Raw genomic sequence first — 25,737 nt, 5'->3', positions numbered from 1 at the left:
CAGTTCATATTAAAATTACAGAAAGTATTTAAAAATTTTTATATAAGCACAGCTACATTGTCTTTGAATTCATTCAATGTTTTGTGCCCTGTAAGTCTGCATTATCTTAAGTCTTACAGATCTCAAGTGCAAATGCCAGATTTCTTTTTCTACGGCACTGAATATCAAATATGCAATTGATTTTTGATGGTTACTGACAAACTTTGAACTTGAAACTTTCCATGGTTCTAAGGAAACCAGGAAATGGAACTTAGTACTAACTGAGTTTAAATAGGACTTTAGAGATGTTAATTTTATTCTAAATTTAGCAGTTTCTTAAACTTTAGAGGATGGTTTTACAGGAGTGACTTCATCTTCAGCATAAAAGTTAACATCTCAAAATAATCAAGTTGCAACAAAAATAATTTGATGATCTTGCTGAATGACAGATGAAAACCTTTTTGCCTAATGTAAAATCTCAGCAGGAAGAACTCAGGGTGAACAGCTGACAAGTGTGAAAGGGTTTGAGAATTAATTGTTGGATAAGATGTTTTCCAAGGAAAATAACTGCTTTTCTTGATAGAGGGATGGCTTTCAATTTTAAAGATAATACTTTCTTCTTGGAAATTTAATAAATTTTAAGACTTCATATGTTGGAAATGATCTGAAGTTGATTTATAGTATAACAATCAATTCATAAAATGAACAACTGGAGAAATGTTCCAAATCTTGATTTATGATGGTAACCCTTAGAAAAAGATAACATACAATGTTTCTTTCCTATTAAAATTTTTTTGAACCCATAGCTGCAGGAATCAGACTATATTACAGCATATATTCCTCTAGCAATTATAGGAGTACGGAACTTTACCGAAGTTGATAATCTAGCTAATGTAGTCTTCCCCCAACAACTTTGTTTTTACATATATTCCAACATTAGGACTAATAGAAGTCTTCTCTTTTGAAACTTTCTTCCCATCTTCAAATTAATTTTCGGTTAAGAATGTTTTGGAAACAGTGTATTTAACCAACACACTCATGATAACAGGTAATATTCTTCAGGTAAAGAGTAACAAGCGAATGATTAGAAAGTAGTTTTTTCTTTGGTTGATGCAATGAAATTTCTTAATGTAATTGTTAGCTACCACGGTTGATTTTAAGAAAAAGATCATAAGGATCATAAATTTAATGCTACCCTCATAAAGATGAATCCGTTAAGTGTTATACTGGATTTCTTTGTCCTTTAAGGCCCTTGACCTGTAATATTGGTCATCGACGCAAATGAAAAAGTGTAAGCAAAATATAGAAAAGTGTAAGCAAAATATGGAAAAGCAAGACAAACTCCTTTTCAACATTTCACATTGTTTATTAATGCTTATACATTAGATCCCAAATCTGCAGTTTCTAAGCATAACATGTTTAGATCTTTCAGATTCTTCTGCAGTTTTAGGTAATGTACGTCTACAGAGGTACCCTTAGGTAGATGAACAACTTTCTATATTGAAAATATAGTACAGAGTGAAATGATTTAAATATAATTTAGGCACATATTGATTATGAAAATAGATATCTCTCATAACAATACTTCTCTGTCTTGGTAAAAATAATAAAGCAAAGAAAATAATTCATTTCTAAAGTTGCTTTCCTCTCCCCATAAAGGTCCAGTCTCCTCCTATTATGCATATGAATCCTTTACTATTAAGGAAAGCTTTGCATATGTATGTGTGTATATATAGATATATATATATGTCTGTGTACAAATTTATATAGAATAAGCTACGTTAATACTGCAGAAATGTCATTCTCCCAAAGGAGACAGTGGTTTTTAATGAATCTTTGCCTCAAACTGATGAGTCTATAGAATTCAAGCCCATTTGGACACAGCACATTTCTGCTCCTGGAGTAAACACAAGGATACTGGCAAGCAAGTACAGGCCCTATCACTGCTACTGCAGATAATGACTCGGGAAAATCAGACTCAGCTCCACTACAACAAAACGAAACCAAATCAGAACAGAGAAGTAAAAGAGCCATAGGTGCAGACTGAGTGGTATTAGATTTTGGACCAAATACCTTTATTTTTACTTATTAAGTTTTCTGGTTGTGATAAACTCTCACTTTAAACTTCCCTCACTTTCATGTAGGGCTTCAGCTGCAATTGTATTATGTTAGCATTTCAAAGACAGCTTTGCCTTATTCACTTATATTCTCTAACTAAGATGTTCTTAGAGTAGCTTAGAATTTTACACTAAGCATTTCAAATTTGGCATTTGAATTAAATGAAATTGATAATGCACCTTGGTTTTTTTGGTTTTGAAGTATCTTTATCTGCTTATTCTGACTAAGAGGAAATGAGGCCAGTAGTGTAAATAGGTACATCTGGTATTCACTGGACCAAGCTAAGGATGCAATTCTAAGGAATGTTTATTGGAAAGGTGTCACTATGGGTAAACACTTTTCATCCAGATGGTTCCACAGGATTTTATGCTGACAACAGTGTATATCTTTCCACTGTCTTACTCAGTCAGAATAGAGGATTTGTTTCATCTAGTTGCTGTTTTGTTCTAAGAAATAACCATAATAAAAATGAACTTGAAAAAAGAGCCCAAGGGAATCTGATCTCACCATCTTCACATGGTGTGACAACTATTTAAGTAGGGGAGGCATCACTAAAGCTATTTTTAACCTGAACAACCTTTTAAAATTTTTCTTAAAGTTTAACAATTTAAATATTTGTACTGCATCTAGAGATTCAATAAATATAATTGCATATGTTGTGCTTTTCATAAATTAAAATCCTCAAGTACATTTAAACTGAGATAGTATTTCCACATCATGCCTATGTATAAGCAAATGTAATAGATAATATTCCTGGCCACAAAACCTGACAAATCCCCCTACAAACTCAAAAGGCAACAGCCTATTCTAGTTTCTCTATGTCTATTAAGTGAGTGCTCCTCTGTTAAAATCAGAATGTGGAAAGCCACTTTCCCCTTTTGCACTGCTGAGAACAAGCATAATCCTCTGAATGGTTTCTTATTCTCTTACAGTGTTATTTCTTCTCAAGTGAGTGGGTGGAGAAATTAAAGTGATAAGAAAAACATTTTTCATCTTGGGCATCCAGTCCTGGAATTCTCATCTGACACTTTGTGACATATGTAGTGGTGTCAGCATCTCTTCAAATATAGCTCCCTTCACGTTGGATCCTCTCAGGTTGGCTTCTTGAAGGTCGCACCCAGACAGGTCACAGTTCTGAAAGATAAAAACAATACTTAGGGAACTGAGATTTAGCTGTTCCCTCTCAAAATGTCTTTTGGGGCATATTAGGAAAATGTTCCTAATTGATTTACTGGATTTAAATTATGTAATAGATTCCCCATCCCCTAATCTCCACATTTTTTAAGGCAGGGAACTGTCTTTTTTTTAACTCCAAATTTCTGTGAACATTTCAGTGTTTTAACAAATGAAAACAACAGTAACCACCACCACAATTGGCAGCTGCTTTGAATTCTTCTGAAGATCACAGGGTGACAGATGAGACAGACATTCTGCCAAAGACCCTGGGGATGATGGGAACAGTGACTAGAGAAGGGTGATTATAGGCAACAGTTTAGGGTGACAGTGTCAGCTGCTGCCCCCCCAGTAGTTAACTTAGTCAGTTTTTGTAATCAGCAGTTTTAACGATATTAACTACATAGTACCTAAAATCAAGGAGGGGGAAATCATCTCAGGTGATAACATAACAACAAATAATTGTGCTCAAAACAGGTTTCTGCCTTCAATCTTTGGCTGGTTCTTTTTATGCCTGTAAATTGGGGGTGGGGGGGCCGGTGGTGTGAGGGGCAGCAGGGTTGTGGCTGAAAGCTATCAAAAGAGCAAGAAAAAAACATTTTTAAAAATCAATAGCAACCTGAACTTTTATATACTCATCTCCACCAGCCAACCTGTGCCAGATTTTTCCTATGCAGAGCTTCACTCCTCAGTGTGACAGCAACTAGCCACATGTGGCGATTTACATTTCAAATACAATTAAAATTTTAAAATCCATTTCTTAGTTGCACTAGCCACTTTTTAAGTACTCAACCACTAACAATGATGGTGGCTACTGTACTGACCAGCACACTGAAGAACACCTCTAACTTCAGAAAACACTGCTTCAACTCTCTGGTCTATATAGACTCGTCAACAGCAGTGGGGCCTGTGTGTTAAATCTAAAATTCAAGGTAACATATAGAAGACAATTGAAATGGAAAAGATAACTGGACAAAATTAAGGCTTCAAGCTGAGTTTCAAAGGGAGTTTATTCACAATTTTTCCTGAAGCTGACTTTAAACCTGGATACCATTTAAATTTCCTCAAGTAGTTCAGGAAAAAATCTGGTCTACTTAATCTTAAGAAAAACATGATAAATTAGACTAATACAGTTTCTATCAAATTCATGTGCTTGAAAGACTCTAGGAAAGGAGGAGAAATGAAATCAACCTAAAGCAAATGTCAGATGAATCCTCAAATCTGAAACTGGCATAACTTGGGTAATTGAATCTGGCTCTAGAATTCAAATTTGTTGAAACAAACAATTGAAAGGAAAACACCTCCAGTGGTATTGACATGTTAGCTGGCAGGTTTTTCTCAGCCAACTACTTTGTTTAGGTTGCAAGAGATACTCCTGCAACTCTTTTAGATTAACAAAGGCTCTTTATAAACATTGGTGACTCACCTCTAAATCAGTTCCTGCTAGAGTTGCTCCTCTGAGGTTACAGTTCTTCAACTTAGCATTTTTTAAGGTAGCAACTCTCAGGTTAATTCCTGTCATTTGGCTCCCTTCCATATCCACACCTTTCAGATTAGCACCTAAAATGAACATATTTGGAGAGTCATTAAACTTAACAAATACTCAGTTACCTACCTTCAAAACACTGCAAAAGGACTTACTGGAGGTAAATGATGAAAGTCTCTTTTAATTTTCAAAAAGGGCTCTGTGAAGTATAAACTTCAGTTTCTTAACCAATGTAGATAAATAGCTTACTGCTAATGATAAATTATCATTATACTATAAATTAAGAATGCATGAACCAATTGCTTTTGAAAGGGATGAATTCTGTCTCATGATAATTTGCTCCTACATTAAAATACCTCTAAGTTTACTACAAGGAAAGTTCAATGTCTTCTAAATACATTCAAATAAAAAAAGTGACTTGTTAACATCCAACATAGCAACAATGAGTTCGTAAACAAAACATTAAATCTAAAATGACAACTCCCTGACCTTGTGCAAAGTGAAACTCTTAGTTTTGACCAAAGCAAGGGATTCATGTCCTATTAGAAAGCTTAAGATACTGATATTCAAATCTGCCTCATTAAATATGAAGACTGGCCATCCCCTGAATTCTCAGTTTTGTTAACACATGACTGAGATTGAGATATGACATATGCCATTGCTAATTCTCCAAGTATGAAGACAGAAAATTTACCTCCCACGTCTTATCCATGAGCAAATTTTGCCAGGCATCTGACTTTTTGTTTCATTTCAGAAATGTTAATTATAGATAGAACCTCACCTTCTAAATTGGCTTTAAGACCAGAAGGATCTTCAAAATTACACAGTTTCAGCGATGCCCCTTCTGCATTAGAACAGAGCATCTTGACTCCCTGGAGATTTGCACACTGGCAAAGAAAAGAGGTTAAGTCCACATATTAAGGTTTTTGTTTGGAAAAGAAAAAACAAATGGTTCACACAGTATCATAAAATACAGAAAAGGAGGAAAAATGCTCAATTTGATATAATCACTTTTTGTTTTCAACACTTAGAAACTGAAACCAGTAAGAACTGAGGACTGTATTAAAGAAATAGTTCCATAAAAGAATGATTTTTAAAATAAAGAAACCCCTCCCACGACCTTCCCCACCAACTGCCCTGGTTAAAGTCTTAGCACCATCAAGCTATAGCCAGCCACTGTGGCTTGAGTTGGATCCCCAGCCAGGGAGCTGACCCACATGGCACAGCAGACCTCTCCTGTCTCGCCTGCTGTTCCCCTCAGCAGTGTATTTCAGTAGATCCTCCTGTTCTGTTCCCCACTGTGTCTGGTGAATCCACACTCACAAACCCCTCCCCGCGCCCCGCCCCCCACTCACATCTGGCCCCAGTTCTTGTATGCATAAATAAATAAAAATAAATCTTAAAAAAAAAAGGGAAAAGCCAAATTAACAAAAGCATATCCAATTTACACAAAACATAAGCATTTAAAGAAGTTGGAAGTCAGAACTAGGACATCCCTAACTATATTTTTATATAAAAGTCTGGGCATGATGATATGACATTTAAAATCTAAGGGTAAATGTGCTGGAAATATGAATTTGCCCCTCCTTATTACACAGGAAATCAATAAAATTCTTGATGTTCAGTAATGCTATACCAGCACATTCATTCCAAAGGCCAGAATACTTCAGTCTAGCAATTATTGGCATCTTTCAGTTATAAAACATCCCTGTTGGGTTTTTCTGTACTAACCATTGCTAAACAACACTGTCAACCTTGAGCATCCAAATAAGTGCAAAATGTACAGCGAAAAGGTAGAAAATGTTTAAATTTGAAGTCATGTAAGTGCCTTTCAACGTATTCAGTGCCATCAGATCTGAATGCTAACCATTACTGGAGAAGTCAGGAGACTATAAAGTTGACATAACTTCAGGCTTTTACAAATCTTTACTGTCCAAGTAGATAACATGTTTTAAAAGCTATAAGGCATTACATGAATGACAATAGTACTTGTTATATTTACCGATCAGATATAGTTATCTACATATTATATATATATTCAAGGTGCACACACATCAGCAAAGAAATCTAAAATCTTAAGGCTGTCCAAGTGATGTTACATCTATTTCTATTATGAAAATTCTTGTTTGAAAGGTACAGTTTTATTCACCTGCAGTCAATTCTCACGAAAGGGAGATAAGCCATAGACCATTTCAAACCACAGATGACTTGTCAAATGCACACATTCTCACCTACACCTGTGCCTTAACAAGGTCATACAGAAGTTCAGATTGATAACTAAAATAATAAGGATTTAGAAGGACCATATTAACTAAAAATGGCCAGATTTTAAATACCTGAAAATGTAACGAGACAGGAAGCTGATACATATAAATAAATGCTTCTGGTTTTATACAGTATGCTCTCAGTAAAATACACTGTAAATATTATTAAAAGTTCCCATGGTTATTAGAAAGTAATGAATGACCTATATTTAAGGCATTCTATATTATTCTATGCTACAAATGTCACAAAGCAAATACATAGTGAAAATGAGTGAAGAGTGTGATCGTTTACCATGGAAAGTATCTCACCCTCCATTCATCAAAGAGTAAAGTGGGTTCCTAATATTGAGATTTTAGAACTCGGCTACAAATTAAGTCAGCACTGCAGCTATAAGAACTAGGCTGTTTTATCTCTTATCAAGGGGCAATGTGTTTGATGAAAACGGGCTATTATTTTTTTTAATATGATGTCATATTTAAAAAATTACCCTAATCTAAGAGGTGAAGTAAATAGTAATAAGTAAAATAATAAGCTGCTTTAACATAATCTATAAAGATGTACAGACAGATAAAACTGGTTGGTGGAGGTCTAAACAGGGCTTTGTTATACTAGTCTATTTTGTATGTATTTGACATTTTCAAAAGAAAAAGTAGAAGCAAATGCATGCTGTAGAGTCTCATTCATAGTTTCTATGAAGAAACTAGCCTTTGGGGCTTGAGCAAATGTCCAGATTTTAGTTTCTCAGCCTATAAAACTGTAGGTCAGATTTGATTACTAAAAGTCTCTCCCAGCTCACCCCGTTCTCTTAAGTATTGACTGGGATAATGCAATGGATAGGAACAGCGGAATTTTTAGACTTGCTTTTATGCAGCAGGCTAGAGTCAACCATAGCAGGCAGACCATGTGGAAGAAACACTCTAAAACATGCTCAAGAATAGGCAAGGGAACCACTGATTTGCAACTGAGATGTCTTGGTTTACAGCAGAACAGGTTAGTTTCTATGAAGAAGTTTCACAGTCCATAAGGAAAGGAAGCAAAATCGTTTATTGTTTGAGGAATTCAACATGAACGGTGAGACCACTAAGGGTATTTTGTGTGGCACTGTGCTTTAGTGTACATTATATTATGGGCACTGCAATACAGCAGGGTATTTATCAGCAGTCATTTTCCAATGCAAAGGACAATTAAATTAATTTGAGTTCACAGCTTATACAGTGACTCTTCTGCCTGAGCCATTTTTATTTTTGATAATTAAAGTTAAATTCTATAGCATATCACTATGGCACCAAATATGTACTCAGTTAACAGCCCTTGAACAACATGGCGGGTTAGGGTGCTGATCCCCATATAGTCAAAAATCAATGTGTAACTCAAAACTTAACTACTAATAGCTTACTGCTGACTGGAAGCCTTCCTGGTAACAGAGATTCAAGTAACATATATTTTGTATGTTGTATTCTTGTAATTATCATAAGCTAGAGAAAGTTAAGAAAACTATAAGGCAAAAAAATACATTTAATTTTGGCACTGTATTAACTGATACTGTAAGTTTATGTTATCTGTTAATAGGAAAATCTGCATGTGTGAAACTGGGCAGTTCAAACATGTGTTGATCAGGAGTCAACTATTTAGACCTTCAAGCTTTTTCTAAGTGCTTGCAAAGTAGTTTCTTGTCTACTTTGCTACCAATTTAATCCTTCGCCATAAGATGGAACAGGGGAGTGAAAATAACTGAAACATATATTAGCAATTTTCTTACTAGATCTGATATCTTCATGGAAAAATAGGTGTAACTAAAGAATGAAAAAATTACAATAATTCAAGAAATAATTACTAAAAGTTATCGAAATGCAAGATAGAGATATTAAATGCTGTTAATTCAAAGACAGAGACATGAGCCTTGTATTAAGGAACATTAAGTTGTTAATAGTTAGTACATTTCATTATTGGTTCTGCATATATCCTCCAATCCCAAGTTAGTACAGGTAACTGCTACATAAATACCTGTATATACATCTGTACACACATATATACACATAAACATATAAACACATGGACACACATATGTTGAGAAAGAGCCATTGAAATGCTTACATACAATGATGCATGCTATGTTTCTCAATATCTCTGCAAAATACTTGAGTAATAATATTTTCCCATTTAATAATGTGTTTCAGTAGAAAATCTCAAATCTTTTTTTAGCTTTCCCATTGTAATTCACAGAAATTCAAAAATAAGTAGATTATATTGAGATCAGGGTCTAATTTCAAGATTTAATTTATTAGCTGCTAAACTTTTTTAGGCCTATGCTTAATAAAGGATATCAAAGTTGCAAAAGAATACCATTTCACTTTCACAGTCTTCAGTTTTATGGACTTAGTAAATAAAGTATCTGTTTCATGACAAAGTTTCATTAAGAAACAGATAAATCTCTGCTCTTTGAAACTGTTCAACAAGCTAAAAACTGTATTTTCTTTTGTAACCAGAAATGATTCTTACATCAAGCACTGATCCAGAGAGATCAGCTCGTTCAAGATTTGCACAGCAGAGATTAGCATGTGCAAGATTGCATCGGCTTAAATTGGCCATTTTGAAGTTAATGTATCGAAGGTCCAAACGAGAAAGATCAGCACCACTGAAGTTTAAACCCTAAAATTAAAAAACAAATTGTCACAATATTTTAACCATCTGTTTGTATTTAAATTTAACTATTATAGTTAACTACCAAGTTCTTCAGAAATAATTGGCAGTTCAGTCATTTGTAGTCTATTACAAAACACAATCAAATGGAACATAGAAACACAAAAGAAGTGTCTTTAATGGACTCTTAGTAAGAGGAAATGCAGATTGGTTATACCTCTTTCATGGGCAGGAAGTTTTTAAAGAGGGATCTTTGTTTGCCATGTACCTGGTTAATAAGCATTATTTTAGTTAAATCTGATCGCCTTTAAATTATTTAATTCAATAATTCAGTTTTTTCTAAAAAAGTGAGTATTGTGGTTAAAAAAACCTTTAACACTAGAACACTAGAAGTGTCTACCACTGACTAGTCATACATAGCAACTGCGATAACAATTGAATTTTTATTTTAATTACTGCAATTTCCATGCAATATTCAAAAACCACTACATGAAACATAATTAGACAATAAAAAAGGCTATTACATCTTTTGCTAACCATTCGTGGATTGTATCAACGCTATAACCCATAATTAAACAATGTCTTGCATGAAGAAGAAAAATAAGGCAAAATAAAAATCCTAAGAATGTAAAACTTGGCTCGCCAATTTGCTGATACAGTAAGTCATGTAAAAGTCTGCTCTAATTACCTGGCAACGCAACTCAGACTTGGTTGGAGTAGCTAGCAGGAATCGGACAAATTCTTTTCGAGATATTGGTGAATGATCCTCTGGTGGTTGAGAATTCTTGTAAAAGATATTAGAAAATTAATGGAGCATTTTGGGAGCTGGCAATAATAAATGTGTATTGGCTAATGCAAAAAAGAGATCTTACCTTTATAGCTACCTCTAGGTGTTCAATCAATGAATCAATACCAAAAAATCTGGCTTCTTCTAATACACCTATATTAATAAAAATGATTTGACTTTTACAGAAAACCATTTTAATGTTTATAGCATTCTTCATGTTAAATTCTCACAGTAGAACTGAAATGCAGCAAGTTAGACTAGCAATGCAGAAGAAACGTAACAGGTTTAGAACATATACATATAATAACTGAAAATATTTATAAAATATATTTTTCTAAAGTAATAGAAAACATGGAAAAATGAATTAGAAGAAAAGCATTTCATATTTCAAAGTTAGTTCTGAATATCAAATCAGCCACATAAAAGAAATAGTAATCACACATTCCCAAAATCATTGGTAAAGTGATATGATTATGAATCTAAAAAAATGATTAGTTTATCTAATCTTAACATTTCCCTTATTTTTTTCAAGGTGGAGTATCTGCAGAGGGCAGTCAGAAATATCTTTTACTTATTGAATCAGAAAATTATATATACAAATAAAAGACAAAAGACAAAAGTGTAAGTGAGAAACATTTCTAGTAAGAGAATCTGTTTTTCTAAAAAAGGATCTGAATAATAAAAGGTATTTTATCTGTCATTTACTTTTCTTAATTTGGATAAAAATGTGTACATTCTCTGTGTGACACAGTGTGTATGCTTTCTCATGTTTGTTTTTCTCATGTTTCTCATGTGTGACACAGTGTGTATGCTTTCTCATGTTTGTTCATTTTCATCAGAGATGTGGCTGTAACTAGGGATCCATTCTCCTTCAAAGCAAGGCCTGGGTCATCCAGTTAGCTACATCCACTTGTTCAAAAACTACTAAGAACTTAAGAATTACAAAGAAATATGTGATGTCATCCCTCCCCTCAAACATAAATACAGGTAATTGTATGTAAATACAGGGCACAAGAGACCAGTTACATCTCTGGATTCCTCACGAAAGGCAGTCACACTTCAACATCTGTCCTGGGAGAAACTCCTAAAGAGGGTAGTTCTTAGTGGGCCTCATTCTCAGTTTGCAAACATCTTCTGATTAAATGTGGATCTTTTAAGGAAAGTGGTAAGGATTTTTTCTGCTAAATCTAGTTTTAGAACAAAACCTTAAAACATTCCAAAAAGGTTTTACAAATAAAAGATACGCCCAGGGTCACATTGGAAAAAAAGAAGCAATAGTTTGTTAATACCATTAAGACATGGATTTAGATTCCAGCTTTGTCACTCATGACCTTTGTTATCTAAGAGAAGTTACTTAATCACTCTCTAAGTTTCCATATTTGTAAAACAGGGCATTATTACCTTCTCACAAAGCTGTCTTAAAAATTAAAAGAGTTGATACATACATATAGCTTGGTACAGTGCCAGGTAACCTGGCACTGTAAGTTCTCAATAAATGATCACCATGCTTATCATTAAATTACCTGCTTTCTACCACTGAATCACTCTCTTTATTAAATAAAAATGAAGTCCAGAAAATTCATACTAGTTTTAGGGCAATCAATTTTGAAATGTTAGAGAAGTTCTCGAGTTAATAAAATAGTTGGGTTGTGAGATTTAACTAGGAAGTAGGGAAAAGAAGACTTCGTGAAGTAAACCTCATGCTTGTTCTAGAGCCTGAGGTCTCTTGCCACTGTGCATACTGGTGAGGAGGACATTTCGGCCACTTTGTTGCCTTAGAACAGGCAGGTGGTAAGCCATTTGGGCCTGTCCCGGTATCCCACCCACCTGGCCAGACTGCCCATCTCTCTTAACTGCCTCAGAATGGGAATCTGTGTGGGGACCATGAGTCACAAACACCTCAGAGCTGAGAGCAGTGGAGGTCACTGAGTTGTACGGGAGCACCTTGTGCTCTAACTAGAGCAGTGCTGACAACAGTTGACTCCAAACAAACTCTCCACGAGCAACACGAGGAATATAAAGTAGATGGTCACTGAGATCGCCCGGTTCTACCCGAGCACTATGTGCCATAAATAGAACAGCTGAAGGTATTCGAGCTCACCATTGCATTCTACATGAGCAAAATAAAAAATAACCAAGAGTTGGCCTTACTAACTTCTACAGGACTGCCATGATGTTATCACTACACCTCAGGTGATGGTCACTGAACTCACCATTGAGTTCAACATGGACACTGTGAGTAATAACCTCACGGATGACTATCATTGACCACAAGAGAGTTCTGCTTGAGCAATCTGTGTAAGTTTAACAGTTGTGTTAACTGAGTTGCAGTGGTTTTGCATAAGCACCTCCTAAAAGACCATACCATGGCTGACGTGCATTGAGTTAAAAAAAAAAACAAAACCCACCATGAGGAAGTGGGATTTATCCTAGGAATGCACAGATGGTTTAATATACATAATTCAATAAATGTAATATAGCATGTCAACAAAAATACAGATAAGATTCATATGATAATATCAATAGATGTAGAGAAAACATTTAATAAAATTCAGCACTATTTATATAAAAACTCTAAACAAGATGGGATTACAAGGAACCTATTTCAAAGTAATAAAGTCCACATGCCACAACTGACCAGTGTAATATTCAATGTTTAAAATCTCTTTTTAAAGGATTTATTTACTTATGTATATGAGAACTGGGGTAGAGGCCAGAGGTACAGGGGGTGAGAGGATTCTCAAGAGACAGAGCGTGGAGTAGAACAGACAAAGTGACTGAAATACACTGTTGAGAGGAACAGTGGGTGAAACAGCAGAGGTCTGCTGTGCCATGTGGGTCACCTCCCGGACCAGGGTTCAAAACTCATACTGCAGTGGCTGCAGATAGCTTCAGAGTGCTGCATTTTAACCCCTTAGGCTACCAGGTAGGCCGAATGTTTAAAAACTAAATCAAGACTCAACACTTAAGTCCACACTCCCATATGGAAGTCTGAGTAATCAGGCATGTTTCTCAGTATCACCACACTCTCCAGCAGGCCAAATTCAGTTTCTTGGAGTTCTACCGAACTCTGACCACACACAGCCACTGCTGTATAAGGGCTTTGCTCTAACTCACTACCGTGAACCTGAACATCTTTTAACACAGCCAGGGATGAGTGGATTTTAAAAACATTTTCAAAGAGGGCTCAGAGATTGTACCTGATTAGTAAGTTCTAGAATTGAGATTCTAGATCAGTGTATGATTCCAAAGTATAATTTTTCCTCTTAACCACTTTACTTCTAAATATGATAAGAGGGTCCATAATTAAAAAAGCAGTTCAATCACACTTCGATTAAAAAAAAAAACTTTAAAATCCCTGGTGAGAGAAATCTAAATCTGTTTTCAGATCTAACATTGGAATTTATGGTTTAGAGACATCCATCCATGCAAAAACGTGTATTTTACATCTCTCTATATATTTGTATACATGTTAGTATTAATTTAAAAAAAATGGAAAAGAATATATGTACTTTCACTTTATGAACAAACATATAGTATGTCATTATTAAGAGCAAACAAAATAAATATGTTAAACTAAATTAAAATGGGAAAGATCATATTGAAAACTCACCTAATAAATTAATGCCATCATTTACAATGAGTTGTCCATGACGCAAGTAGTTCAAAATGGGTTCAAAGTACTCAGGACTTCGATCGATTAAGAAAGCTCCTCTATGATCTTGCTTATTTCCCCAGACACCTGTGTTAAGCATTAAGTGAAGAAACCCCCCCAGAGGAAAAAAAGATGTTAGAGCTGTATGGAAGAAAAGTAGTTGAACATACCAGTGTTGACTCTTGTAAAATTATAGCAGGACAGGAGATACAGAGTCATCACACCAAGTGCAGGAATAACGTGCCGTACTCACCTTTGTCCTTAAACATGTGGGCCAGCATACTGTCGGGTTCTTTATTCACTAAAGTGCTCCTAAGAATTCAGGGAAAAAAATTGATTTCTCCTTTTGTCTTTATAAACAAATATATTTAAGTCAAGAGTATATTCCATCCCAGCTGCTCTCTCAAAAAGATGCATGCTAGAGCCTGGTAGAAGTGATGCTGGGAGACAAAAACGTGCAGTAAGTTGCCATTTATCAAAATCCCTTCTAATCTGGCACTTCCTTTGATTAAATAATGTTTCAGTTTCCTTTAATTTAAATACTAATCTATCCTTCCAGCAAGCTATTATATCATAATATTCTTGATCCAAAAGTTTTCTGATCTCTTTAACACAAGCAGTTTTAGTCTCCACAAATCTCAATATTGTTAATTTTTACTGTTGTTACATGTAGCTATTACTTGCTATCTAGAAAGCATGTTTTAGAACAATGAATTCATGCTTTTCAATTTTTCTCTGGAATGACTTGTGAACTATTTTTCAACTTCTTAAAAAACACTGCAAAAATGATTTCAGATCACACAGTATACTGAAATAGCATGTGAATTATCTTTTAAGAAAACCAGCAAACTAAAGTAACAATTGGTACACACATACACACACACACCTACCGTGTAGTTGTAAAGTACCGTCCTCCAACATTTAATGTTAGCCAGTCTGTGTGAGATCCCGACAGCCCTTCAGGTAGTTTAGAATCTGTCTGAGGATCTAAAGATGACATGTAGAAAATAGTAGGAACACTGAGATTAGCGACTTGGGTAAGCAGACAATAGCAAAAATTCTGAGACTAAAAAACACATACAAACATATCAGAGTTATTAAGACAACCAACCCCATATCTACAGACATTATCTAAAGCAAACTGGGTGATAAAGTATTCCCATTGACACAAACAGTATGTTATTAGCAAGTCTAAAAGAAGAATCTGAGAGAAGCAAAAGAGTATATGATAACACAGGATTCTAAAGTACTGCATAAATACTCTCTCTGAAGTGAGTAAGCCCACTGAGAACACTGACTAGGCAGAAGGGGTAAGGCCTCTCTAACAGTCAATGAGGCAAGTATTAAGACCTAAAGAGGTTGAAAATGAACTCTCAAAACCCACCAGCCAAAACTACCTTCTGGGACAAAGTCCCATACTAAGGAATAACACTTTGGGAAAAGAATCCAAGATGGTCAAAACAGAGCCAAATAAAAGTCAAGCTCTAACAGAACAAGGGTTATATTGGGAGGCAAGTGCTGTATTTTTTCACACTTCATGAAATAATAGAAAAGTGCATTCTGGAGTCATGCAATTAGAAAAGCTCCAAATCATTCTTCCCTGTTCCAATTAAGAAAAATGAATATCATGTAAAAACAGTAATAGAGAACAGATAGCAAATCATATGCAAACTTTCTAAAAGAATAAATACATCCCTGAAGACAATGAAAATGTCAGAAGGTAATGTTCACAAAAAGACAAACACTGTAATTGTCTAAAACATGCTAAAATGAGTACTAATACAAGGTATGGAAAACAATGTAAGCCAGAATGACAAAGTTCAGAAATGAGGCAAGATAACTCAGATTTACAAATAAAAGGAAAACCCTTTTGGAAATGAAGACTAAATTAAAAGAAATACTAGACTGAATAAACACAACAGATAATACCTTAAGGGAAATAAAAGATAAAGGGGAAAGTTTAAACACCGAAAAGAAATGGAAAAAACACAGAAAAAGGATGTAATAGATTTCAAATCTAGAAAGCAGTGCAGCTCCAACATAGACATGACAGAAATCCTGAGAAAAGAAAATCAAAGCAAGGAGACAAAATACATATATAATTTAGGGACACGAATCTCTGGGCAACAAAGCCAAAGAGAAGTATAAATTAGTAACAGCCTGGAAAGAGCCAAGAGACCACTGGATATATAACCTTAACCCAGAAATACCACTAGAAGAGAAAAAGAAAGCTCTCCCCCACCCCAACCCAACATTCTCTGGAAAGTGACATCTTTCTAATTCACAATGAACCTTGTGTTGTCGTCTGGTAGTGAAGTCTGTGATTGAAATCTGTTTATTTTAGCTTATTTATATCTTACCACAATTTTTAAAAACATGTTTGAATCCTCAGATACTTTTGGAAGCATAACTCCTTTTATTACTATGAAGCATGAAGTATTATTTTATTTTTTAAAGATTTATTTATTTATGTATACAAAACTGGAGTATAGACCAGAGGTGCAGGGGCATTGAGAAGATTCACCAGAGACAGAGTAGGTAACAGAACAGGCTGACTGACAAAGTATACTGCCAGGGGGTGCAGCAGGAGGGTCAGGAGAGGTCTGCTAGGCCATGTGGGTCACCTCCGGGGCCAGGGATTGAACTCGCACTGAAGCAGCTCACTTGCAGTGCTGTGCTTTTAACCTGTCACGCTACCAGGGAGGGCCCACATGAAGTGTTGTTATGACAGAAAACAGTTAGCCTCCTAAAATACTTGAATCATCATTTATTTCCACGAAGAATTAATCCACTGTTGGAATTAAAAGAAAAATTTAGTTGAAATAAGTGTATTCAAAAAGTTATGTTCAAGAAAAAAAATTTCTAAAATAAAAACCAAGTTTGACATTCACATTGAAAGGGTGATTTCAATGTGAGAATCAAACCAGAACAACCTAGAAACCACAAAGTCATCACCTAAATTACTGTACTTTAGAAACAATTCTTTTGAGGGGTCTAGGAAAACTAATTACATATGTAAGATCAGATATTTTTTACACCACCAGTTTACCAGAGTGAAATAGTCACATATTTAAGATATTTAAAGAAAGAAAATAAGAACCAAGGATTTTTCTAACAGTTTTATTGATATGTATGTGTGTATATACATGAATGCTATATGAGAAACTACACATCACTGAAGTTTATAGTTTAATAAGTTTTCACATGATTTTACATCCAGCCAAATTGACTTTACATATAGAAGCCACAAATTAATAACATGCAGATTAACATCAAGAGAATCCTGGAGACATCAACATAGGAATTGGAGGTAAGAAGAAGAAGTAGAGCTAAGTAAAGGCTTTAAGCATATAATGACTACGTGACCTGACAATAGATTTATATTTCAAGGAAAGACAGAAAGGAAGCAGTATATGCAAAATACATTTAATTATCTTTCCTAATCATATCAATATTGAAAGTACTGGGACTGTTACTTTGACATTTTTTGTGTTTTGTGTAGAATGAAGTGAATGAATAATTAGGTGATGTTATCATTCTATCATTCCCTATGTCCCAGACAACCAGGCTGCTGATATGGAAAAAGTAGACATGGATAGAAGATAAAAAGGGGAAATAAAAGTCTCAAAATCCTGACTATAAACCAGGAGCATAATACCAATTCGTGAGTGATTTTATCTATCTCCATATTGCTATCTATGAAATAAACTTTGTATCATACTACACATTACATCTCAATTTTATCTCAGTCAGCCATACTTACATCTCTGCCAACCTTAAAGCCCGGGAACAATGATGAACTCAGGAGCAGTGACTGTCCCTGGTACCAGATTATGTTTTGAAATGACACATCCCACTAGACTCTTTGGGAAAAAAATTCACTTGGGTCCAGGACAGAAGTATATGATGAGTACCTTGTTAACCCAGGTAATAAGAAAGCTGTAAGACTAGTGGAATTGATTTAAAAGGACTTAAAGAGGTTTATACCGCTGGAGCTGTAAAACAATGCCAATAAGTCCAGAGGATTAAAAAAAAAATATCTTTCTAATAATCTTGACAGTAATGAAGCAAGGATGTTAGATTATTTGTCTATAGGTAATCAGTTAAGTCCCCACTGCCAACCAACCACTCAGTGGATAAATAAACAAGAAGTGTATGAAAGAAAGTTTGCTGACAGTTTGAAGGTCAAGACAGAGAACAGTACACACTACTCTTGATCCCAAGAAATGCCTCTGTATACCAAACTATGACGACTTAAAGAAGTATTTAAATATTCAGGGGGTATGATTGTATAGAACTAAATATCCAGATACTTGTTAAAGAATATTTACCTTATTTAACTTTTAAATTCTTTCTTTGCACAACTGTATAAGATGTCTTCCAAATCAAAGGTAGAACATGCATTTGTGCATGTGTGTATGGCTGATACCAAGTCTATTTTCATGAGTTGGATGTGATCATTGTGAAAGATTTTTCAAATACTACTTATGAAAACAATTTATGCTTAAATAATATGTGAAATAACACTTAGAAAAATGCAGTCAACTACTATCAAAGAGAAAATTTCAAAATAATTTTGATTTCTAAAATTAAAATTACTCTATCAAGTCATAGTTAATGGACATGTGCATCTAGAATATTTTAAAGACATGTAAAAGATGAATTATGATAAAATTAAAATTAAAAATTTACTTAAAACACACACAATACAGAATAAAAAAAGGTATGAAGATCTGAACACTGCCACAAGGTAACTTTTTACTGTGAAGGTAAACAAGCTAAAGTAAAATAATATTTGTTATTTCACCTTTATTTATTGTGGCAGATAAAACTGGTTTTTAAGGAAGTCACTTACCAATAAATGGTTCTCCTTCACACACAAACAAAACATCATCATCCCTGGGAAAATCAAAATTTAAAAAAGCCACCATCAAAATCCAGAATCATGTTACTGATGTGTTGACTAGAGCAACTAATCCTTAAAATTATGAAGCATTCATAGTTTAGAAGGTTGGCTTTGTTATCTATGTATATTGCAAAGAACTTGACGTTTATTTTAGTATTCTGCTTCACCCCGACTTAATTGTATTTGGATGTAATTCCTGCCCAACCAAGAAAGCACTTTTGAAATGGAAAAATAACAACCAAAAAAAGCCATTTAGAAATTATGTGAATTCAACTTTCTCATCAACTGGAGATAGTATTATTATACTCAAAGGTTATGACTACAGCCATAATCAACTTTTTATAAAAATTTTTTAACCCTAAAGAAGTTATTTAGGTTTTCTACTAAATTGTGAGCTGCTCTGTGCTTTGGAAATGAAAATAAATTTTCATATTAAATCTATGAAAAACATGGGACTATAATTGCTGTTAGGTACTGACCCACTCTATACTCGCCACACCCCTAAGTATAATGACTGTGCATAGCCATAATTCTGGATTACTGGTGTATCTCCTCCTTTCCTGTCCACCTTTAGGACAAATAGATGATCAGAGATTATACTGTGAACCACAAACTACTGCAAAAGTATCTATTTCATAGTTCAAGACTCAGTTATGAGTGTCGATGTTGCAGAGGTTTTAGTTTTCTAGAAGATATCATTAGAACACATTGACTTTTTCTTAGAAGCAAAGCCTGCACTTAAGGAGAAAATTAGGATAATTGAGATCATTCAAAAATGTGACTTAATAATCTCCAAAAACTGAAAGAGGCTGGGAGATAAATACTAAAAAAATCAAGAAATCTCCTAATTTGTTTGGATTTTAAATGTACCCTATAATCGTATTTATTTTTAGTATGAAAATTTGTTTTCTTATAACAAAACCAACTGTATGACCTGCGTAAGTTACTTTACTTCTCCGATACTTAGTTTCCTCCTTGGTAATATAAAGGGATCGGAGGGGATTAATTTCAAAGATAATATATTATAATAAAAGATCATTCTGACCTGGGCTTAAACAAAAATTATATTTTATATGCTATAACAATTTAGAGCATCATTATCCTTACACCACTAATTACAAATAAAACTCATGCCTGCCAATTAAATATCTTGGGCAAAGTAATTACATTAACTGAACACAGTCATCATTTAATTTGTTTTCCTTTCCCACCTTCTTTGTTAAGTCTCTTTGTGATCTGTGAGGATGGAATGATCTTATGATAAAAAAAATCTGTGATCCTAGGAGGATGGAATGTGGTGAAGTAGGTACTTGTTTTAAACAAATAAATCTATCTGGGATATTAAAACAAATAAAAAAACTGCTATTGCAGTAAATCTACAGTCCTAAGATGTATTAGCGAGCCAGTTCTGAAGATAAACCTGCATGTGCATTTAGTGACATTGTTTAGCTAGCAACCTGACAAAAAGTTAACCTTCTAATGCTTTCAGTGCTCTACATTAAAAAAAAGATTTATTTATGCACACAAGAACTGGGGTACAGGCCAGTGGTATGTGTAGGGGGTCTGAGGGGTGAGGGGCGGATGGAAATGAGAGGATTCACCAGAGACAGAGTGGGGAGCAGAACAGGCAGATTTGCTGAAATACACTGCTGAGGGGAGAGGCAGGCAAGACAGGAGAGGTCTGCTGTGCCATGTGGGTCATCTTCCTGGCTGGCAATCAAACTCCTGCTACAGTGGCTGTGGAGAGCTTCACAGTGCTGTGCTTTAACTGAGCCACCAGGGAGGGCCTCAGTGCTTTACATTTTATTAAAAATTCTGCCATAATTCACAAATTTCATTGAAGTAGCTCTCTGTGATATAAAAACTTAAAGCATTCTCAAGGAACATATAATAAAGCAGTAGCAAATGAATTTAAAGCAACCAATTAGATTTCTAACACTAAGAATGTATGTCTTAGAATATTCATCTCTAATAACATAAAGAAGAGGTTCTTCCTAGCCCAGATGCACTATGCAGAAAGATTATCAGGAGCATCCCTGGTAGGCTATGGGTTAAGTGGCAACACGATCACCCTGAAGGCCTGAGTTCCATCCCTGATGCCTTCTGCTCCCCTTAGTGTATTTCAGTAAATCCACATATTCTGCTCCCCACTCTGTCTCTGGTAAGCTCTCTCCCCCCCTTAACCTTTGGCCTACACCCCATTTCTTTGAATAAATAAATAAATCTTAAAAAAAAAAAAAAGGTGATCAGTATATTGGGAAGAATGTATTGAGGTTTTCTATCTGATCAATATACCCTAAGTTCAAGTAATTTAAATTCCAAAGGTCAAATTCTATGCATGCATTTGCCAAAATCCTGTATTAACAGTGACTAAAATGAATGCTTAAAGCAAAAGCATAGCAGCAAGAAGCCGAGGGCACAGCATAGACAGCTTACAAAAAGGTAACGATTTACCTGATCAAAGCAATATCATCAATCAGTCCACCTTTCCCATTATACACACTGGTGGCTTTTATGCCGAGTTTACTGCTGGCCACAGAAAGCAAATCAGATAAAGTTCCATATACAGCAACCACCTGTAAGCACACAAGATTAATTTGAACAACTTACACAGTGAAATTTCATGACAGGAAATGATAAATCACACCATAAACAGAATTAAAAAATCAGATTATTATATAAAAGCAGATTTTAACAAGGTTCAGATTATTATATAAAAGCAGATTTTAACAAGGTTCTTAACAGTGTTCCTTTTTCTTCTATGATGTAAATATTTACTTAGTGCCTAAAGTTACTGAAATCTAAAACTAGAGGGGGGGAAAAAAAACATCTTTAACTGAAAACAATCTACAATGTTTGGTATGTTAAATAGAGGCTTGATTCTGTAGACCTGCATTTGAATTTAGATTATGACATTTTCTAGCTGTTGACTTTGACCTCATTTACCCTTTATGCTTCTGTGTATTTAAGTTTTTTTCCAGTGACATGTTAATTTTAAAAACAAGCCACACAGTATAAAAACAATTCTAAAGTGATACATCTCTAGAGCAAGTCCTCTGCCTTAGTCCTCAGAAAAGTAATGAAAGTGAATGTCTTTAGATAATGGACTGATGGCTGACTTATTTTCTTGGTGAATTTTTGTTGTTTTCCAGATTAAACTTGTATGACTTATGCAACAGAGGAGAATAAATAAGTTACTTTAAGAAACCTTCACAAAAATTATTTTAGCAGTTGTTAAATTCTAGCAATTTAACACCTGCCTTTAAATGAAATAACCAGAAGGCCATTAATTTGAGAAAACAGAAATTAATGCAAAGAATGTTAGAATTCTGTAGATGTTGTAAACGTCTAAATTTCCATTAAGTTGGGTCAAAATACAAATTGTTCACTGGAGGTTATTTCTGACATTTGCTTTCCAACTAGATCACCTTAATTTGATTCTTCTGAGTATACTAATATGATATTATCATGCAAATGCAGCTTCTATAAAGGAATTAGGATATTAAATTTTAAAACAGATATAGATCAACACACAAGTGTGAAACACATGAAAGAGATTTTTGAGTTGGTGAAAAAATTTCAAACAGACTGGCACATGTATCTTTCTTTATAGATCTTTGGTGGGAAAAGGCAGCAATAGAAAATCTGTGTATCATGGATGTGATTTGTTCCATGCTCTGCCTTAGTCCTCAGAAAGGTGATGATGCTTACAGTGGCTATTTGCTTCATGGGCTTTACTCCTTGGTGTGGTGTGGACTTAAAAGTCTCACATCACTGTGGCTATCTACTTTAATAACCTATGCACTCTCTAGAATGAAAGCAGCCCGTGGAGTAAACTGAGGATGTTTATTAAAGTAGAAGATCAGTGTTGTGTTACTTTTTAACTTAATCCTTCCTAAATTTCAGATCCCATAGAGAAAGTTACCTACCATTTGGGCTAAGTAACTGACAGAACATATCAGCTTAATGAGGCTTTAATTGCCTTTAAACACCATTTCCAAATTATAACCTGTTATTTAAGTTAAAAAATTAAAGCCAGCACATGAACTCATTTTTCTCATGTCTCCAAAATATCTATGATACAATATACAGTCAATACATAGCTAAATAAGATAATGAAAGTGACCCATATTCCTACTGGTAGGATGGAATCAAACTGTATCACAGTAGAATTTCGTTTCAGCACGTTTGCGGTGCATATCATGTTACGGTCAAATCACTCCTCTCTAAACACAGCTGCCTTAATAAAAATGCAGGATGCCATGTGCTATGGTGTTCTCTTCTGTCAAATAAGAGTAATTATAATGTTACTGTTTATCCAACTGAAGGAAGAAGAAAGGAAACACTGATATAGCTTGGAATGTGTTCTCCAGTTTAGTAATGATACTGATATGCCTTAGTTTTAACGATGATTTTATAAAGTAATATTCTCCAGCTTGGGTTTTTATGACATAAACATATTTTATAACATAAACGTATTTATCTGTAATTACTTGAGCTGCTATTCCCCCAATCTTCTGAGGTATGCTGGCAAATATATAAAGCAAATAAAATTTAAGTCCCCAAATGTAAGCTAGTTAAAACTAGCTTAAAAGAATTTTATTTAAAATAACATGTCAAGACTAGCACAGCCAACTTTAACAAAAATATGATTCAGTTTCAGAAGAGAGTTAAAGCATAATTAGTTATAACTGGTTAAACATCCAGCCTTTCATGGAATAACAGAGATGTCTAAAAGGCCTCTCCAATCAGAGGCCTCTTTTTGAGAATATACAACTTTAGAAAGACTAAATCATTCTTTCACTAACAGCAGTGAAATCCTATATTGTGAAAAACTAAACAAGGTTGTTTAAAAAAAAATGATGATGATAGTAGCTAAGGACAGACAAAACGGATTTAGAAAAGGTTAATGGTCAGAAGTAATATCTATCTTGTGAGGCATAACCAGAGGTAATATTTATAAAAACTCAAGAACCTGAATTTCTATCAGATCTGTTTTCCTATGTGTAGAAACTTTCTAAAGTCAAAGGAAACAAAATTAGTCAATTAGTCAATGTACCGTGCTGTAATTCAGACTTTTATAGCAAGTTTACTGCAAACTGTAGAGTCAGCTGGCAGCTGGAAATTTTTTTTTTTTTTACACCACTGCACAATTATGTTTATTAAAAACTTACTTTTCCAAAACAGGCAGGAAACAAAGTATTCTGAGGTCAGTTTACCTTTACCTTGGACAGAACTACTTCCGGGTATCTTTTAGCTACACCAAGTGCCTGCCTGCCTTGTACAGTCAAATTTTCCAAAGAAACCGAACAACTTTCATGGGTGGGGCCAGACAAGGAGCAGGATCATTCTGTCGTGCTCCAGCCAGGAAAAATATTTAGTACCACACCCTCAACAAAGGCCCAGCACGCAAGGTAATGCCAATCAATCCACTTCAATCTACGGTCAGCGTTTTAGTTCTCGTGAATAAAAGCAAGGCTGTTCAAGTAATAAAGTCCCAACAGAAGTTCGGCGGCAGCGGCGGAGCCTGGGCTCCAAAAAGTAGAGGTGCAGGGGGCGGGGGCGTGTGAGAGGCATCCAGAAAAGGTCCCTAACTTCTCATGCTCTATTTGACCTAGGATGGAAGGATATTTTACTCATTGGCACCGATTTGATTCCTTTTACCTGATTTTCCTCACGTGCCTTAGTCATCACCACTTTCTGGAACAGACCATTACTCAGCACGAAGGTGGAAACTGGCACTTTTTCCGGCCAGGGGTGAAGGAAAAGGGTCGGGGGGGGGGCAGCGGGGTGTTCGGCGGTGAGTGGGAAGAGGAACATCAGCACCGAGCGCTCAGGGGACAGCGACCCTCCCCACGCACCCCGCGCCAAGTGACCCACACCTGGACCCGGCAACCTAAAGAACCAGCTGACCTTTGCGGGTGCCCAGGGCCGCTGGGGAGGGCAGGCCGGCTGGAGCTGGAAACCTCCGCAGGAGGCCGCGGGGAGCGCGATCGCCTCCAGGACACCGCACCCCGCGCACGCCCACCTCCCGGCCCCTCTCCCCACTAGAGTCTTCTGCCCAGAGCCCGTTCCGCACTCCGCTGCCCTCGCCCCCCGACGCCGGCCCCCAGCAGACGGCCGGCTCGCCTCCCCCTGGCCCCCTTACCTTTCCATTCTTGGGGCTACCGTTCAGGAACAGGGTCACCCGCCTCATCGCGCTGCCCCCGCCAGGTTCGGAGGGAGCCGCCACCCTCCCACCTGGCTCTCCTCCCACCTTTTTCCTCTCCTGCCCTTCCCCTCCCTCCACCCACTCGGACTCGCCCCCCTTCGCCACCTTCCTTCCCTTGCAGACACAGACACACACAGACACACACGCACAGACGCACGCACACTCCGTCCCACACCCCGGCTCGGCCGGTCCTCTTTCCCACCCCGCCCCTGGGCTCCGCAGCCAGCCTGGGGCCCTTCCCCCATCGCGCCAGACGGACACTAAGTTCCACCAATCAGCCGGCAGCGCCCGTCGGCGCTCAGCCAATCACCATGCTGCCTGGGGTGGACCCCGGCTAGCCCCACCCAGGAGGAGGGAGGGAAGAGAGGCGGCCGTGTAGTAGACAGGAAGGGTTATCAGTCAATCAGAGACGAACCTGCAGCTCGACGGCGGCCAAAGCAGTTACTGAGCAGGCGCAAACTCAACAGCAGGTAGCCCTCATCTGCATACGGAGGCGGGGCTTGAGGGAAGAAGGTGG

General features: G+C 36.1%; 1 protein-coding gene across 2 annotated transcripts; it reads right to left on the bottom strand.

The window, feature by feature from the left end:
- Positions 1-1,333: 1,333 nt before the first annotated feature.
- Positions 1,334-25,422, bottom strand: KCTD9 (potassium channel tetramerization domain containing 9). 2 transcript variants are annotated; one of them, XM_004685385.2, is made up of 12 exons: positions 25,158-25,422; positions 21,464-21,585; positions 18,959-19,002; positions 14,994-15,090; positions 14,357-14,415; positions 14,062-14,190; positions 10,534-10,601; positions 10,350-10,445; positions 9,521-9,670; positions 5,538-5,643; positions 4,697-4,830; positions 3,018-3,231 (listed from the first exon to the last, which is right to left on the bottom strand). In XM_004685385.2, the coding sequence occupies exons 1-12, from the start codon at positions 25,203-25,205 to the stop codon at positions 3,115-3,117; spliced, it is 1,170 nt and encodes a 389-aa protein (XP_004685442.1). In that variant the 5' UTR covers positions 25,206-25,422; the 3' UTR covers positions 3,018-3,114. The 2 variants fall into 2 exon arrangements, with proteins under 2 accessions (XP_012582442.1, XP_004685442.1); XM_012726988.1 differs by lacking the exon at positions 9,521-9,670 and having other exon boundaries at positions 1,334-3,231; positions 25,158-25,287.
- Positions 25,423-25,737: the final 315 nt, after the last annotated feature.

Source organism: Condylura cristata, unplaced genomic scaffold (assembly GCF_000260355.1).
Source record: "Condylura cristata isolate star-nosed mole 26May11 unplaced genomic scaffold, ConCri1.0 scaffold00018, whole genome shotgun sequence".
NCBI classification, from domain to species: domain Eukaryota; kingdom Metazoa; phylum Chordata; class Mammalia; order Eulipotyphla; family Talpidae; genus Condylura; species Condylura cristata.
This window is presented reverse-complemented; position numbering and strand designations above follow the sequence as displayed.

Excerpts from the sequence above, each read along its gene's own strand:
- KCTD9 (XM_004685385.2), bottom strand. The coding sequence starts at position 25,205 with ATGAGGCGGGTGACCCTGTTCCTGAACGGTAGCCCCAAGAATGGAAAG. Across the intron at positions 14,191-14,356 it reads CCACATGTTTAAGGACAAAG|GTGTCTGGGGAAATAAGCAA; the intron begins GTGAGTACGGCA and ends TGCTTAACACAG. Across the intron at positions 9,671-10,349 it reads AGTCTGAGTTGCGTTGCCAG|GGTTTAAACTTCAGTGGTGC; the intron begins GTAATTAGAGCA and ends TTTTAATTTTAG.